Consider the following 18465-nt stretch of genomic DNA (forward strand, 5'->3'; position numbering starts at 1 on the left):
TTAAACAAGGAGCCAGTAAATTCTTTCAAAGAGAACTTCTTCTCCCGCATCTCTCAAAAACATGCAGATTCCACAGCAAGCAAAAGCACAAAATGTGAAGACAAAAAGATCACATGAATTTCCCTTTTCTCTTTCTTCTTGGACAATGACAATGAGAAGCACATTTATTTTAAAGCCATCATTTAGAATAATAAAGGGGAGTGGGTCTTACCTTTGTTTACAAGAACAGTGTTGAAGAGTTTTTCAGAGCTAGCATCTGATGCCTGAAAAACAAGAAGACATTAAGACTGTCAGTGAAGACCATCACTTACAGCATCATAGGTTGCTACAATTTTAAATCAACTGACAAGATTTTAGGAAAATATAAGAGTCAGTAATTTCCCCAAGTCCTCCATAAGGTGGTGCTGGTTGACTGTTGGAGAAAGGCCTGCTCTGCAGCTATTTATTGGGGGAAAGGGGAAAAAAAATCCGATTTTCAAAATGTGTCCTTATTAGACATATTATCTGTGAAAAACATATTTCTATGAAATGGTCCACAAGGCAATTTAGTTCATTCACAAATGATTTTCCAATTCCACTGACAGATCATTATTTGGAAATGGCTTCTTCTTCTTTTTCTTTTTTTTTTTAATACCAGATTTTCTGTTTTTCAATTTTCTTCCAGAAATTATAAATGTGTATTTTTGGACATTAAGCCTTTCTTCACTAAAGTATCAACCAGTACACCCAGAATTAATTTGTTTTTAAAGATGCATTTGATGATGCCAGTGTTCAGGGTATCTCACAATAACCAGGCCAACCTCAGTGTTTCAGATGAGGGCTGACCCTGCTGAAAAACTGGCCACCATGCCACCAGGGTTACTTTCTTTTCATGTTTTTCAGAGATCATGCCTGCTAATTATTATACTGGCATGAGGGAAGTCAATACCCTGTTTAAATAGCAAGACTAAAGTCAATTTACATCACATACTAATGTTCCGGGAAATAAGCAAAGAGTCGTTTTCGTGAAAGAGATGGTAACGTTGAAGATTTAATGCTTATTTCTACGATTTAGAAAAAAGGTAAAATTAAGCAAGCTCACTCTTCTGATTTGAAGACACCTCTTTGAAATGTCAGTGGTCAACCTACATTCATACTGGGTTTGATCTGTATGTATCCTTTATGAGAAAACTCTGATCTTTCATGTTCTGTACAGAAATACATAAATTTGATAAAGCAAGGCACAGGATGTTCAATAAATGTAGGAGAAGGAAATATGGGGAATAGGGGCAAGGGAACTAGGGCTAGCTTTGGGGGACAAAGAAGATATTCTATGTAGTCTTTCCATGCTACATTGATGGAGATGAAACATTTCTGTGTACAACTGAGGGAAATGTTCCAGTTCACAAAGGCCAGGGATACAAAAAGACCAAACCTATTTTCATTATGGCTGGTTCTCATTTATTTCAATTCTAATCTTCCTTCTACAGGGGTAAGTTCAGAGGATTAATAGGATCAAGAGCAAAAATGTACAAAATAAGTATTCGATTGCATTCACTTGTGAAAAACCCTACAGAGATCCCCTCCCCTCCCCCTGATTTTGAAGGAATAATAGGATACACACTTGACTTTCCTGATATCATAAGAAAACAAAATTGTATTATGTTATAGTAGCATTTCGTGAAAGTGAGCCACAAAGAAAGTCTTGGGAAGGGTAGTCAGCATCAAATAGTCCAAGAATATTAAGTTACCAAGCCCCAGAAACATGCATGACATCTACAGAGATGTGTGAATCTGACAAAGCCATAACGTTCCGGATGCATTAGAGGTGTTACTATACCCAAATATTAATGAGATTTCCACACTTGTGAGTTTTGCAGTTTAAAATTCAGCAATTTGGAGAGTTTGCATCGTTCTTAAAATGCTGCTAATTGCCCTCAGAATAATCATTAACAAATCATGGCTTCAAAACTAAAATGTAGGTAATATTTTTGATAGTAAAAAAAAAACTATACACATGCACACACAAGCAATAGCCTGTGTCTTCAATTATTTTACAGAACTAAAATGACACTTGAAATTGAAAAATTGAGAATTTTCTATTACACTGAGTCTAGTGGGCATAAGGAAATAGATTTCTTAAAAAAAAAAAAAATTATGGCTCTTCCAAAACAGCAAATCGTAGAAGCTAGGGGGGAAGCAACTGGTTAAGGTTGCGTTTTTTTTTTTTTTTTTTTTTTTTTTTTTTTTTTCCCCAGTTGCTGTAGGTATGAGAGCCAGACAGGGATTAGGCTGTAGGTGGCAGCTTCTGTGATTCTGTCCCTTTTGTGAGCACCACTGGGCACTGAGTGGTGTGAGCAGATAGTAAAGTGACCCCGAGGACCTGGTGATGCTGTGACCAACAGTTATCAAGGAAACATGTCTGACGGATATTTAAGACGTTCAGAGCAATGCCTTCTAATGGAAGATTTTTTGAGCCTTCAATTTACTGATGTCAGTCACAAAGTGCTGAATTGTCTCTTGTGCCTCAGGGTAAGGAGATGTCTCAAAAAGACCTCCCCTGGAAACGCAAAAACACCAAAGATACACATATGCCTCGGTGGCTTGATGAAAAAGTCCTTCTGGTCCCTCATTCTCTCATCTGGCGGTGTGGACCACCTTCATCCACATACTTTTAGAGTCTCCCAGGCAAAGACTTGATGGGTGCAAATTCCACATAGATCCTTCGACTTTCTTCAGGTAACTTTCATCCACTTAATACTTTAACACATCGTTTGTACAAGGTAGGTGTGATGGCTCAGCAGTGTTTGCTATTAAGCCTGCCGACCTCAGTTCGATCCTTCGTACCCACATAAAGGCGAAAGGAGATAACGGATTCCTGAAAGTTGTCCTCTGACCTCCTCATATACCCTTCACATACAAAAGCATATGTTATAATCGTTTGAACAAGTCGTTGGGCTCCTTAATCGTGGTGGTTTTCATTTAGTTACTTTTAAAAGAAAAAAATAGTACATTTCCTTCTATGACTTGGATCATTTCCCTAGCCAATTTTTCTTTTTCTTTTTAAATTAGCAACGACTAATGCAGGTGCGGTGAGTCTAGCGGCAAACGCACCGGGTGTCTTCCCTGGTCTCTCCGGTACCCTTTACCTTTAGCCGCACAGATTTTAATATATCAGGTGCCATTTCTTTCCTGGTTTCGACTGACTTTGATTGGTTTTATACACTTAAGAGGCCGTGTGTAGAATTCCCAGAGAAACAAGCACTTTGAGGCGTTTTACAGGATGGGTGTTATTTGTCTTTTATATCAATACTTTCTATGCCCTAGAAGCTGTAGCTGGTGTGAACGAAAAGTTAAGTCAAGCAAATTGACTAACGAGCAAAACAAATAAAAATAAAGAAATAAAAACCTCCGGTGCACAAGGGTGAGTCCCAGACGTCTAGAGTTGCACCCAGATCCCCTTAAAACTCGGATCGCCAAGGTGGTTCTCAAAAGCTGCACCAGCAAGAGGAGGGACTTCGGGAGCAGCAAAGACAATCCTCTTGGAAACTTAAGCGCGGGTGAGTTCCTGCACCAGCCAGCTCTCCTTTCGCTTCCCTGGGCTCCGCGTGCGCGCACAGGCCGGAGGGCGGGGACCCGGAGATCAGTGCAGGGACAGTGACCCGTCAGCAAGCAGCATCACGCCAGGGAGCCCTTCCTAGCCCAAGCGGGCGCAGGCATCCCAGCTTGGGATCTAGTGGATCTCCTCGGGGAACCATGAGTCCCCTCCCGGAGGTGGGATCGTCTCTAACCGCCAGGGCTCCCAGGGCAGGCGCTCGTGGCTCACCGGCCGAGCCCAGCGGGTGCAGGGAGCCAGGAAAGTACAAAGGGGAGCGGGGGAGGGGTGGGGGAGGAAGGCCGGGCCCGCCAGACGCCAGCAGCCCGCCCCTGTTACCACCCTGGCCCGGCTGCGGCCGCAACAAAAGACCCCTCGACCCCTGCCTCCTCCCCCGCAACCGCGGGCGGCGGACGATTGAGCTACCCCACCCCACCCCCCAGGGGTGGAGGGCACAACGTTACCTGGTCGCCAGGGGTTCCGCGCTCTTGTCAACCCCAAGTTCATGGTTTGGGTCCTCCGCCGAGTTCCCTCCTGGTAGATCAACACACACCACCCAGAGAGAGCAACCAAAACCCACAGCAGAGAAAACGCCCAACTCCAGCCGGTCCGGCTAGGTCCGCAAGTCTGTGTGTTTTGCTAATTCCTCTCCAAAGTCTCAAAGCCGAAGCACGCGAACCAAATCCGAACCGGAGCCGCAAAAGCAGCGGCGGCAGCTGCAGCAGTAGCAAAACCCGGCTCCTCCGTGGCAGCCGGGGTAGTCAGCGCCGCGCGCGCACATCCAACGCAGCCAAGTCCAGGGCGGGTGGCGGGGAGGTGGGGAGGGGGCCCGGCCCGAGCGCTCTCCCGGTGGTTTCTGCGGAGCGCGCGGGGCACCGGCTGGATCAGACCAAGGACTCAACTTGGTGCGCCCCGGGGACCTGGCAGAGCTGAAGAGCAGCGGCCCAGGAGCGGCCGCCGCGGCGCGCGTAGCTAAGATCGAGGCGGCTGCGGCGGCGACAGGACAAAGGAGACCATGTGCGGAGGGAGGGAGGAGGGAGAGGGAGGAGGAGGGCGTACGGCGGCAGCGGCGAAAGCTGCTCCCCGGCGGCCGCCTCGGGCTCCCCGACAGCGGGTGCTGCCTGTACGGCAGCGCCGCGGGCTGATCTGAGGGGTCCTGAGCCCCGCCGCGACGTGGCACCGAGACGCTCCGGGAGTGGCGATCGGCCGCGGGTGTCGCCCGCGTGTAGTGCGCAAAGCTATGGTTGAAGCTGCCGCGGGTCGCGGGACTAGCTCCGCTTCGGCCTGCCTCTCCCGCCTGTTCCCGGCTCAAGTGAACTCCATCGGCAGCGCGCCGCCTGCGCCACAGGCTACCCGGGGCTGGATCGTGGCAGGGAAAGGGGTCCCTGATGGCGAGGCGGGGACACCCCTTTCTCCCGCCCTTGCTCCGGCGCTCTGGACTTCGCTCCTCGGATTGTACCGAGCGCGCCTTACTCCAGGCGCTCGCGGCTCTCGGAGCGGGACTTCTCGGCGCGCCCAGCCGGAGCCGCCAGCCGGTGCCACCGCCCCTCCTCCGTCCCGCCCCGCGCGCCCCGCCCCTCGCCGCCCCTCCTCTCCGCCCTGGCGCCCGGTCGGCCCCGCGGGGGCGCAGTCCCTGGGTGCGACACTGACAGCTGTGGCTCCCACTACAACCCGCCTATGGTGGCGGATCGGGCCCCTGGCCCCCATGGCGCCTTTCCCCGCGGGCAGGAACCGCGAAGCTCCGCTCCCTTTGCAGTTAACCGCTTCCGAGATTTGCGCTAACCAAGGAAACGCTACTAGGCCTGCAGCCTGGGGTTGAATTGCATTTAGGCCAGTCGCAAAAGCAAAGAGCAGGTTCTGAAAAGGGAATGGATGTCCAGGGTGTAGATCGTAGGTACACAGTGAGGCACATAGTAGGTGCCCAATACAAAATAATCATTTCATTGTTAGACATGGAGGGGGGAGGGGATCAGAGTCCAGAACAAAAAGGTCTTGATCTAACCTCCACCCCACGCATCACAGATCTAGCAGTGTTAGATTTCACAAAGTGGCCACTTAGGCATCCTTCCCGCCGCACAATTCCTCAAACTAGACGATTTGTGTACACATTCGCACCCACCAAGTGCTTCCCTTTCGTGCAGCAAACAGAGGAAAAGCCACAGCAATGCTTCATTCTATGGGTATTAACTGTGTCACCTATCACCACACTGTCCCCTGGAGGCCAGGTCCCCTACAGCTGCAAGTGACCTGACTTGGGTTCTGAGTAGCAAACCTCAGCCCTTGGCAAGAACAGCAAGCACTCTTAACTACTGAGCCTTCTCTCCACCTCCCAACATGATCCTTCCTGATTTCAACCTCCTTCTTTATCCCCTGTTGACATCGGTGGCCCTGTGAAGGAAGAGAGCTATGCCAGGGGGACAAAGTGAATCCAATGCATTTGTAGCTTTGGTTCCAGTCCTGCAGTTGGGTGAGATCTCTCCTTGAACCAAAATTCAAGGAGTAAAACCAAAGACTGCAGTCAATAGGGGCCTGAGCTTCAGCACATACAGTCCAATTCCCTCAAATGCCATTGTGCCCAAGGAAAAATGGCTAGAGAAGAAAAGAGATGGACAAGGGACAGGGATCCTCCAGAGAGATTTTCCCACAGAGATGTCATTGGAAGGGCTTTAAGAATGATGCCCACATCTCTACATCACAGCACCGAATGTTTGTAATCCCGGTACTCTGGGAGGATAGTGAATCTCAGAATGGTCTGGGCCACATGGGGAAACCCTGTCTTAGTAAAATGAATCAATAACGTAGTAATACGATGTACAGGTCTCATCTTTTTAAAGTTACTTCACCACCACGGATGCCATGGGACTTAACAAATTTAATAAATAATTAAATACACAGAAAGACAGTTTGAAAGGAGCCAGCAAGAGGGCTCAGAATCCGCCACCAAGCCTGACAACTGCAATTTGATACCTAGGACTCACATAGTATGAGAAGAGAACTGACTCCTGTAAAGCCATCCTCTGATCTCCACATGGACACATAAAATAAATGGACAAATGTAATAAATTAAAGAAAAACTTTTCAAAGAAGAAATGGTGGTGGGTGCTTCTGCATAGTAACACATTCTGTCCCTTTAATAAAATTAATTTTGGAAATATGAGGTCTTTTTTTTAGCTTTACCCTTCTGGGAAATGGCAGCAATATGACGTTTGTGGGAAATGAGCTAAACTGTACCCACACTTTGAGGAAAGATGACCTGTAGCTCCAACAGGGTGACCTTGAACTCACAATCTTCTACCACAGCTCTGAAATTCAGTCCCTTCTCAATCTTCCTAATTAGGCATTTCATTTTGTTTTACTGAGACAGTATCTCACTACATAGCCCAAGCAGATCTCTGCTTCAGCTAGCCATCTCCCTGCCTCCTTCCTTCCAAGTGCTGGGATTATAGACATGTACTACTACATCAGGCCCTACTTTGGAAGATTTCTAGTCCAACACTGGAAGCCATCATGACTTCTACATTTCAGTAGTTCAATATATTAAATATTTTTGGTTGCCTAATATCACTTTCAGACTCTGAGCTAAATCTAAAGACAGTAAGTCTTGGAAAGAGGTGATTCTACTAACCATTGATCAGCAAGAACATAGATTCAAGCTGAGGCAGAGGATTAGAAGTCTGAGCCAGCCTGGGCTACGTAAGACCTAACCAATCAACCAAACACAATCAAGCATGGACTCAAATGCCTTTCTACTGTTAATGATTTTGGGAGTTTTTGTGGTCTCTGGCAAATTGCCCATGTTCCAGTACATAACTGCATCTGTGTTCATGCTACCAGCTATGCTTAAACTCAGAGGAACACCTACATGTGCATACTCAAGCACGTGTGTGTGTGTGTGTGTGTGTGTGTGTGTGTGTGTATGTGTGTCTCAAGTAGCCCAACTAGCATCTTGACATAATGTAGGAGGGGAACTTGCTGGGAAGAAGGGGTTCAATAGGATTGGGAAGGAAATCAGAAAGGGTAATGGAGGTGAACAAGACAAAAATGTATTGTATATGTGTATGTATGTGTGAAATCGTCAAAAAAGTATGAAAAGCCATCTTCCTCAAGTTCCAATATGTATCTGAAATCAATTTTTTAGCATAGAAATTTGAAGCAGAAGGATTATGAATTTGAGGCCAGCCTGGGCTATATAAAGACGACCCTTTGTCTCTCTCTCTCTCTCTCTCTCTCTCTCTCTCTCTCTCTCTCTCTCTCTCTCACACACACACACACACACACCCCAAATACAGTAATTCTAAATCCACCTAAAGGGTTAATAATTGACAATCTGAAATTCGAGATGATATTCAGTGGGTATTATAAGTTAATAGACTTAACTTGGCCATATTTATAGAAAACACTTCTTTAAAATTCTGGCCTTAGGTCGAATGTTTTGCATAGAGAAAGTTCCATTAATCTATTTGTATTTAGCCTTGGAAACATAATGAGCTTGAAGGACTGCCCCAGCAGAGTAATGCCGGGAGGAAAGGAAAAGGAAGCCTTTACAGAAATCTATTCAAGCCTTTAGTTTTAAATCACTTAAGCAGTTTGAAAAGAGCATTGAAGGGAAGTAATAATGCCTAAGTTCCTTCTCCAACTAGCCTTGGGTAGATGCCATGTCCTCTGACTTTTCTTTCTTAATTTTTTTTTTTAAACTGGGGGTGGGGGCAGGGTCTCATGTATTCCAGGCTGGCCTTGAACTTGCTATACAGCTGAGGATGACCTTAAACTGGGCCGATCTCCTGCTACCTCTCAAGTGCTTGCCTCTATCCCCCCAGTTTCTGTGGCACTGGGGATCCAACCCAGAACTTCATGCATGTTGGCAAGCACTGTAGCCTTTGAGGCCCCAGTCCAGTACCTGCTTTTGAACCAGGAGCCCCCTGCTCTTATGATGGTCAACCAAGAGCAAAGAAGCGACTGGATGCCAGGAGGCAGGTGCATACCCTTCCTGTCAGTCTGCCTTTTGTCCCTGCCAGCTTCTTTCACACTCTTCCTGGGTTCCGGGGACTTTGCTGTGTAGGTTTAAAACCACAGATCAGGACATCTTCCTTTCGAGCGCACACCTAGTCCTCTTCAGCTGGCCCCTGGTCTGCCCACTTCCACAGCATCAATCCCTTCCGATGGGGTGAATTTTGAAATGGAAGCTTCATGACTTGTCAGGCAGAAAGGAGGCTGCCCTGGCTCACATTCCCATCGCTGTAAAGCAAAAACCCTCTACTACCGTACGCCTCTGTCCCTACCATCGATCACAACTGTAACAAGAGGGAAGTAAATAAACGGAACTGTGTTAGTTTATAGTGCATGCTATTGAGATGCGGGGGGAATAAATATTATCCAAGTGTGGAAGTCAAGGAAAAGAATTTTACTTTCAAACTTCAGAACCAACTATAAACTACTAAGGGGGAAAAGTATAAGAAAGGATATAAAATATATCTTACTTAACTACCAAATCTACATTAAAATATTAACATTCAGAGGCTGACACCAGAGAAGAAAGGCAGTGAAAACTTAAAAATACATTTCATCTCTATTCATGTTGTTGACAGACACCTCATCTGACTTGTTTTCATTTATGTGTTGCTGGGGATGAAACTCTGGGTCTTGCATACACACAGCAGGCAAGCACTCTTACTACAAAGCCACATTCCCAGCCTTTCACATTTCCCAGTGCTTTACCACTGAGCCATCCTGACCCCTCACTGGGGGACTCTAGTCAGGAAAATAGGGTAGGCCAAGCAATAAACTACACAAGATGGTGTCATCTACTGGTTTCAAGATTGAGCCCCCAGTAAAGATACTGATATTCATACATGTGGTAGCATGTTTTTCAAAAACCTGTACCATGATGACATCATTCATACCACCGCTGAGAGGGAAATATACAAATTGGGACATTTTCCTAATTCCAGACGAGGAAAATGGTAGAGGACCTATAAGAAAGACCTTGGCATGGAGTTGAGATAACAGCTCCCCAGAGATTCCCCAGAGTGGGACTATTACCTTCTGCACTCATCCTTACTTTGCCATACACCTGTGTAGTCAGTGTCAGTTTCTCACTCCCTGGGCAAACCCAGAAGTAACAAGCTATTCTGGGACCAGAGAGATGATGTCTCAGAAGTTAAGAGAAACAGCTGCTCTTGAAAAGGATGGGAGTGGTTCCCAGTACTGTAACCCCAGCTCCAGGGGATGGCACGCCCTCTTCTGGCCTCTAAAGATACCTGCACTTACATGCACAGACCCAAACAGACACACACACACACACACACAGACACGAACGAGAAAGAGAAAGCCTCTGAGCCAGATCCAAACAGACACACACACACACACACACACACACACACACACACACACACACACACGAACGAGAAAGAGAAAGCCTCTGAGCCAGACTGAACTATGGTTATATCTGTAGGGAACTGTCTTGATTTAGTTGATGACAGTGGACATAGCCCTGAGGGATGCACTATCCCTAGGCAGGTGGTCCCAGCTATACAGCCAAACTAACTAAGCATAAGCTTGTGAGGCAGCCTGAAAGCAAGCAAGTCAGAAAGCAGCATTTCTCCATGACTCCTGCCTTGAGTTACTGCCTGGACTATCCTCGGTGATTGATTATGATCTGGAAGGGCAAGCTAAAAGAAACCCTTTCTTCCTCTAAGTTGCTTTTGGTCAGAGTGTTTAATCGCAGCAACACAAAACAAATGAGAACATTCACCTATCCTGGTTTTACAGATTGAAGAATGATTGACATCCTGAGAAATGGTGGCTGACTGAACGCTGGTCCATCTTCCCTCCCGCCTTTACTCAAAGGCTGAATAACTTCCCTTGGAAACAAGTTACCTAAAAGTATTATTAATCCCCGGGGTGCTTGGGATTCTACTCTTCTATCAGTGTGAATAAATGAAGCTTTTGTTTGAGGCTTCATGATTGAACACTTGCAGAAGTCCTAGCTAGGCAAGAACAATATAATTGCTTCCACTGTTTTGTTGAATTATACAGTTTCTGGAGTAGTAGGAGGGAAGTTAAAAAGTCACAAAATCCCCTTAGTGTAGATTTCCTAAAAAATTCTCATTTTTGTCTTCTCCCTTTTAGTCTGGTTTTAGCTTTTATGGGGGGGGGGTTGGCTCTTGAACGATCTCTGTCTGGCTTTATAGGTCAAGACCTATATTCTTTAAAATGAAATTTAAATCATATTTAATATGTGAGGTGGTGAGAGATGGGGGTGTGACAAAAACTTGAAGGTGTTGGTTTTCTTCTTCTACAATGTGGGTCCTGGGAATTGAACTCAGGTCACCAGGCTTAGCAGCAAGTGCCTTTGCCCACTAAACCATCTCACCTGCCCCCAAAATGCATTCTTTGCAAATGACCAAGTGATGCAAACCTACTAGTGATGACTAGAGGCCAGGACAAATCTCTGTGTGCACCTGCATGGCAACCTCTTCTTTGGTCTTGTATATCTGCCATTTGCAGATGTTGGTGGTACAAATTTCTTCTGATGCTCTAAAGGACACATTTTCTTTTTCCTTTCTTCCTTTTTTTTTTTTTTTTTTTTTTTTTTTTTTGGTGTGTGTATGTATATGGGTGTGTGTGTGTGTGTGTGTGTGTATGTGGGAATATACATATATGTCCATGTATGGAGGCTAGAGGTCAATGCTTGGGTTTAAAGGCTCACCTGTAAACAGGTGCCACTGTGCCTGGCTCTAGTCTGTCAATTCAATCATGTGAGTATCAGTACTTCGATACACTCATGCACAAATAGCCAGTGCTAGCATTTCCTTATGTTCTGATGTGTTCTAAGACTGAGCCCATGAAGGGTATCCACATCAACATGCTAATAGGGACATTATGAACACCTCTCTGGCCACTAGAACCCGAAAGAATGAATATGTGATCTCAAACATAAACCACACTGTAAAGGTCTTCCTGCATATGGCTGCCCATTTGAAATTTCACAAACTATAAAACAGATGAGTCTAAAAACAGAGCACAGGTAAGTTCTCCTGAAAATGATTATTAAGTAAAATGTGATTCCAAGAACTCAAACCTTACCATAAATAATTCTGAATTTGCTAGCCACTTTCCCCATGGGAAGACAGTACTGGCCTCTGAGCTACACTTCTGTCTGTTTTGTCCAACAGAAGGAGTGATATGTTGGAAATCCCAGTATTTGAATTAGTAAGGCCTGCAGTTTATGTCTTTTCATGCTAGTCACCATATTGTAAGGAAGTCCCAGCAGACCCATACCAAGGAATACTGAGGCCTCAGACCAGAGAACTAACTGAGGGCTCAGTAACAACTTAGCTGGAGAGAGAGAGAGAGAGAGAGAGAGAGAGAGAGAGAGAGAGAGAGAGAGAGAGAGAGTAAGTCACAAGCTTATATGCCTGGCTTATTTTTACAGGCATTTAGGGAATCAGTTTCTGGTCCACATGCTTACATGGCATATATTTTATGAGCACAGATGTGGCCACAGGCCCTTGCCAATCATCTTAGGAGCTGGGTGTGGTTCCCCCACCTCTGGTTGAGTCTGATTCCCTTGATATCAGGTAGAACACAGAGGAGTTTTATCTTTACAGCTTACAACATTGTATGCAAATAAATAACTTGTTATTTAAGTTATTACATTTCTTTCTTGTTACAAAGCAACCAGTCACTTAAGTGGCAACCTGGATATCTGCCAACTGGGAAAAAAGAAAGGTGAACACAGGTAGCCTTGGGCATCAGTTTTGTGATTCATGTCCCTAGCCCCTCACTGGGGGATTCTAGGTAACTGCCCTACCACTGAACCAGACTCTCAGTTCCAACATGAAGAGAAGAAAGAAGATGAATATACAGGGAAGAGATCCAGACCTGAACATAGACTATGAATCCTGACTGCAAGGGAGAGAGGACTGTTATGTTTGTGAAAGATGCTACAGAAGTCAAAGTGAGTTAACAGAAAGAAGAAAAAAATAAAAACAAAACACTCTAATAAGGCAGTTTTCCATGCAATAAAGTCAAGGAAATGTAACATGTCAATATTAATGAAAGAATAAATCTACCCCCTTCCTTTCTTTTGGAGACAAGGGATGTTTGCAAAACTAAAAAGTCTTCAGTAATCCCTTCTTTTATCCGAAACAGATTGCAGTTTTAAACACAGCCCCATAAAACTGTGGGTTCAAAAGAACCTGAAACCAAATTAGCATAAAATCTGGAATTCTCATTGCCACCAAATGTACAGCTGCCATCTGACAGCTCTGCTGTGATTTTTTTTTTTTTCAAATAGAAACTGAAAGTAGCTGAGGTGACATGGGCCATGTCTCCAACCTTTCATGCTTTTCTGCTTTTCTTCCATCATGAGAAAACAAGGTCTAACCAACCCTGAGAGTATGGGGCTGTAGTTCAGTTGGCGGGACACTTGCTTTGCATGCACAGAGTGCTGGTTCCATCTGAGCATTGCATAAATCAGTAATGTTGGTGCGGGCCTGTAATCCTAGTATTCAGTAGACAGGGGTAGGAAGGTCAGACTTCAAGGTCATTCTCCCCTGCATAGTGAGTTCCTGGCCAACTGAGGCTCCCGTGGAACCATGTCTCAAAAAAACAAAACAAAACAAAAAACAAATAACCATGGGGTTGGAGAGATGGCTCAGTGGTTAAGAGCACTTGCTGCTCTTGCAGAGGACACAGATTCACTTCCCAGCAGCCATGTTGGGTGGCTACAACAACTTGTAATTCCAGCTCCAGGGAATCTAACACCCTCTTCTGACCTTCTTATCCTCCCCATGTAAGTAAATTAAAACAAGACAAACTGTATCCACCCTCTTCCAGCTCTACCACCAATATCTGAATTTTGTCACCTGGCATGGTGGCACAAACCTGTAATCCCAACCCTGGAGAAGTAGAGGCAGGGGGATCAAGATGTTCGGGGACACCCTTGCAGTAAGTTCTACGCTAGCCTGTGCTATATCAGACTCCACCCAAGATTATTTGGGGAATGACCCCAAAGTCCATGACAGTTTATCAGCCAGCAGGGTTGGGGGTTACCCCATTCAAGGAGAATATTTGGCAAGTAGTTTCAGGCATGCTGGATGTTGTAAAGTAAAGCCAGAAGAGATGGAACACCCTGTCCCAGGCTTCGCATTACAAATGGCCAAGAATATACTGAAGTCATCATAGATCTACATAGACTTGTGCAGAAACAAAGGCGGGAGGGCTGTTTGTGAACTGTGGCTGAAACATCACTTTGGGGATCAAAAGTTACCCTTCCTAGGCAGAGATGGCTCAGGTCGTAATACACTTGTGGCCAAGGCCGATGATGACCCAAGTCTGATTCCTAGAAACACACATGGTGGAAGGAGAGAGCAGACTCCTGCAAATTGTCCTCTGACCTAGAGCAAACATACCCACGCACACAGCAGAGATACATGATTTTAAAAAGTCCCCCCCCCAAACAGGTCAGGGACAAACTCAGTAATACATATCAGGCCCTCCCCTGACACTGGAAGACTGGTCTCACCCCCAGGAGGGAAGGTGGATTTACCCAGCACCATCCCAAACCTCCTCCTCTGATTCCCCATATGATCCACTGAATAAATCCAAGTGACAGCTGGCGGGGGCCGCCTCAACAGCTCGTGAAAAGCAGGCTGCAGCCCCGCAGGGAGAGAGGGGCCAGCTCTCTCCTCTCCCTTCACAAGCCTCCCCCAGGCTTGCTGGATTCTCCCATCTACTCTGCTCCAGTCCTGGCCATCTGCTGCTCAACTAGACACTGATGTTAAGTTAACATCAACCACTCAGGCTAGAGATGGGAGGGGCCTAAGCTATGGGACTGGGGTGGGCTGACCCAATTGGAAAATTATCAAACATTCACAAGGAAGCCGGCATGGAGAATTAGGGCTTCATTCACCTGCAGCCTTTGACATTTGTCTTCCTGTTGTTGTTTAAAATAGGGTCTCCTGTAGCTCAGGGTGGCCTCAAACTCCCTATATAGCTGAGGATGGTCGTGAATTTCTGATGCTCCTGTCTCCATCTCCTAGAGTTGGGATCACAGGTGTGGACCACTGTATCCAATTTACGTAGTGCCAAGGATGGAACTGGGGTCTTTGTGTATGTTAGTCAGGTACTGTGCCAACTGAGCTACATTCTTAGCCTCTTGGTATCCTCTCCCTCCCTCCCACCCTCCCTCTCTCTTCCTCCTTCCCTTTTTCCAGCCCCCCCCACTCTTTCACAGCCTCCCTCCCCCATATCTCTTTCAGAAACATCTCCTGTACTCCAGGCTAGCCTTGAACTCACTGTGCTCGCTGTGTTGCCAACAATGACCTTAAGTTCCACTTCCCGAGTGCTGGGAACACAGGCATGCAGTGCCCAGCCCATGTGCAGTTTCTACTGTTACTGTACAAATTTCACATTCTTTAGGAGACTTAAAAAAAATACATCGAGCATCTGGTATTTACACAAGAATCTTAGAGTTGATGGATTTAATTACAAGTGTTAGTCAAACAGGAAACTTGTAGCCAGGCTTTCAAATAGCCACTTGCCTATAATGAACACAGTTTTACTTGGGGCTGCTGGTAAAGAGTGCTACTTATTACTTGGCAATGAGGCTTCCCGGAGAAGAGGTTGGTTGGAAAACAAAGCAGTTGTTGCTTGGTAGCTTTTGTTTCAATTTATGACGGTGTCCGTCTTATACAGAGATCAAGTGGCAGACAGCGTTCTCTTTGAGGCAGTGTGCTCTGAGTTGTTTTTCATTAGTAGCAGTGGTGATGGATTTTTTTCTGGGTTACCAGCAGCTCACTTACAGCTGACAACATGCATTTGTGAGATGATTGGCTGACTGTGAGGGTCCAGTACAAGGCCAGCAACACGCCTAGAAATAACTGACCTATGCAGGCCTCAGAGGCTGGCTTCACTTCAGTGGGTGACTCCAGTGTGTCTCAGAAGCAACATGACAGTGTACTACTGCCATTCCAGCACTTGGGAAATGGAGGCAGAAAGGTCAGGGGTTCAAGGTTAGCCTCAGCTACATAGTGAGTTCCAGGCTAGCCTGTGCTACTTGAGACTCTAAAAATAAGGTGTATGTGTGTGTGCACGTGTGTGTGTGTGTACGTGTGTGTGTGGGGGGGGGGCACTTATGTGGAGGTCAAAGGTCAGAGAACTTTCAGAAATCAGTTCTTTCCTTTCACTACACAGGTCCCAGGAATAAAATCTAGGTCAGACTTACCAGGCAATACCTTTACTTGGTGAGCTGTTTCTCACCCCCCCCCAGTTTCTTTTTGGGACAGGATCTCCCTATGTAGCTGAGACTGTCTAAGGCACTTTGGTCTTGAATTCCTGATCATCCTGTCTCAGCCTCTTCAATGCTGGCTTTAAAGAAGGCCCCCTCACCCCTGGCTCTCTCATGATCCCTTCCAATCTAGCTGTCATGTTATAGACAGACCCTGGCTGAGATGCTGGCTGGGACACTGGCACACACTCTCATTGCCAACACTCAGGAGCCAGAGAGAAGTGGGTTTCTCTGAGTTTTGAGGCCAGCCTGGTTTACACAAGTGAGTTCTGGGTCAGCCAGGGCTACAAAATGACTCTGTTTCAAAAGAAAGCAAAATAAATAAATAAATAAATAAATAAATAAATAAATAAGACATCACTTTTCTCTCTTTTCACTTTTTGTGGCATTTACCTGGTGAATTTCCACACAGGGCATCCTACTGGGTTTACCTTTCCTGTCTCCCATCCTCTTGGACTTTCCCGGTAAATCACCAAGGTGTCAGAAGTATGGGGTGGCTTATGTTCAACTCTTCCAACTGGTGAGTGCAATGGCACTTCCTTATCAAAACAGTCAAGGCACCACTGAGCCCTGGCAGCTGTCAGACAGTACCAGGAGCCCTGTTAAGTCAGCTTTGTGTTTTAAAATCAAACCCAAAAGGGTGACTATCTCATCACACACTCTTTAATCTGAAAATCAACAGAGAAGTACTTCAGAAAGTGTGAGTGTGTGTGTGTGTGTTTGTGTGTGTATGTATGTGTGTGTGTGTGCGCGCGCACATGGGTGCCAGCTTGTGTACTTGCATACACGTAAGTGCAGTATCTTCAGAGGCCACAAGAGGCACTAGATCTCCTATAGTGTGAGTTCTGGTACTTATGAGCTGCTCTATGTGGGAACCAAACTCTTCTCTAAAGAAGTTCATAACTGCAGAGTCATCTCCCTTGCCTCTACCACCATTCTTTTCAATCAAAACATTCCTGACTAAGTACAGGTTACACAGGGAAGTGTTGAGCCCTATATGACTCCTCAACAATTAAAGTCAAATGACTAATACCCTGAGCTGAACTGAAAGGGGAGAGAGCCTTTCTTCCTAGGATTATTACTATTTGAAAATCTGGCTTGCCAAAGACCCTCTTGTACAGCCACGCTTGGCCTCAGTGGCACGGACCTTCAACTGATTAAGTGGCTTCTAGATGCTGCCTAAGAGATCAGGATTCAAATCCTTAGAATTTGGTAATGGAAAGTCTGGGTCACAGAAACAGGCACTGGGATCTGGGGGGGAAACTTTGGTTTTAAATCAGCCTCTTGGGTCTGCTGCACTCAGCCCTAAGAAGTCTCAAATGTCTCAAATCACACCTCTTCTCTTCTCTCCTGGCTCAACCCCATGTGTCAGGAAAATTCCTAGCTTCAGATCCCTTTTCTCTGTACATGCTGTTGACTCTTTTTGTTAGATTGGATTTGAAATGTTTTGTTGAGACAGAGTCTCACAGAGCCCAGGTTGGACCACAATTCACTATGTTGCTAAGGATGACTTGGAACTCCCAACGCTCCAGCCACCATCTCTGCTGCTGGCACAAGCCACCACTCATGGTTTATGCAGTGCTAGGAACTGAATCTATGCCTTCACATATGCTAGGCAAGCACTCTGCCAATTGAGCTCCAAACCTAGCCTGAAGAGGTTTGTCTTACCCATAGTACTACATCTAGAGTAGAAAGCTGGAGTGGACATTTGCTACACAGAGAGAGCCTTTCTGTTCTGCTCTGAGCATTCCCCGTAACAACACTGTTCATTTTAGAGGCGGCGTCCAGGACTAGGGGTGGGAGAGGTTAATTGCAAATATTCCCATTGCATAGATCACATTGGAGGTACAATGGGAGGGATGGGAAGACATTATAAGGTTTTCTTTATACTGCAAGCCGGTCAAATGCTTGTCATGAAAATGTGAGGACCCAAGTTTGATTCCCAGAATGCACATACAAAGCTGAGTGTGGTAGTGAATGCTAGCAATTCCAGCACCAGGGAGGTGGAAGGTTCCTGGGGTTTGCTGGCCGGCTCATCCTAGTATGTGAGCTCTAGGCCAGTGAGCAATCTAGTCTCAAAGGACAAGATGGGGGGTCAGAGGGACTCTTCCACAGATAAAAATGTTTGCCATCCTGCCTGACCAGCTGAGTTTGATCCCGGATTCCACATAATGTAATGAGAGTTCCAAACTCCTGGGGTAGAAGCCTCCATCAGAATTCTGTTTGGTGCATGCAACGTATTAGCAGTCCCATGCCAGGAGGACCTTAGCAGGTCACGGTTAACAGAGTCAACACATGCTGAAGAACTTAGTAAATACTTCCCATAACAAAACACAACTGGCTGCAACAGGATCCGGACGCTGACTCTCATTAGTCAACTTTCCACCAGTCATGCAAGCCCCTAGACCTCCCTGAAACCTGCTGGGGCAGGGGTTGGGGAGCTGTCCCTTCCTGCATGCTGAGAAGTGCCACTATATGGTTCCCTTTGTGCTACAAGCTTCCCTGAGCTTGCTTTGAAACCCAGAGTACACACCTAGTTTCCTCTTCCCACAGGAGAAAGCTCTCTGGCTTCCAAGGAGAGGCAAAGACAGCTGTTTTT

The 18465-nt window shown here is 46.0% G+C and overlaps 1 protein-coding gene across 5 annotated transcripts in view; it reads right to left on the reverse strand.

The window, feature by feature from the left end:
• Positions 1-18465, reverse strand: part of Auts2 (activator of transcription and developmental regulator AUTS2) — a 1043762-nt gene that overhangs the window by 91641 nt on the left and 933656 nt on the right. For all 5 annotated transcript variants that reach the window (XM_051204788.1, XM_051204790.1, XM_051204791.1 and 2 more), the window contains exon 6: positions 212-263. In XM_051204788.1, coding sequence (XP_051060745.1) covers positions 212-263 — 52 coding nt within the window. The remainder of the gene's footprint in view (positions 1-211; positions 264-18465) is intronic.

Source organism: Phodopus roborovskii, unplaced genomic scaffold, assembly GCF_943737965.1.
Source record: "Phodopus roborovskii unplaced genomic scaffold, PHOROB, whole genome shotgun sequence".
NCBI classification, from domain to species: domain Eukaryota; kingdom Metazoa; phylum Chordata; class Mammalia; order Rodentia; family Cricetidae; genus Phodopus; species Phodopus roborovskii.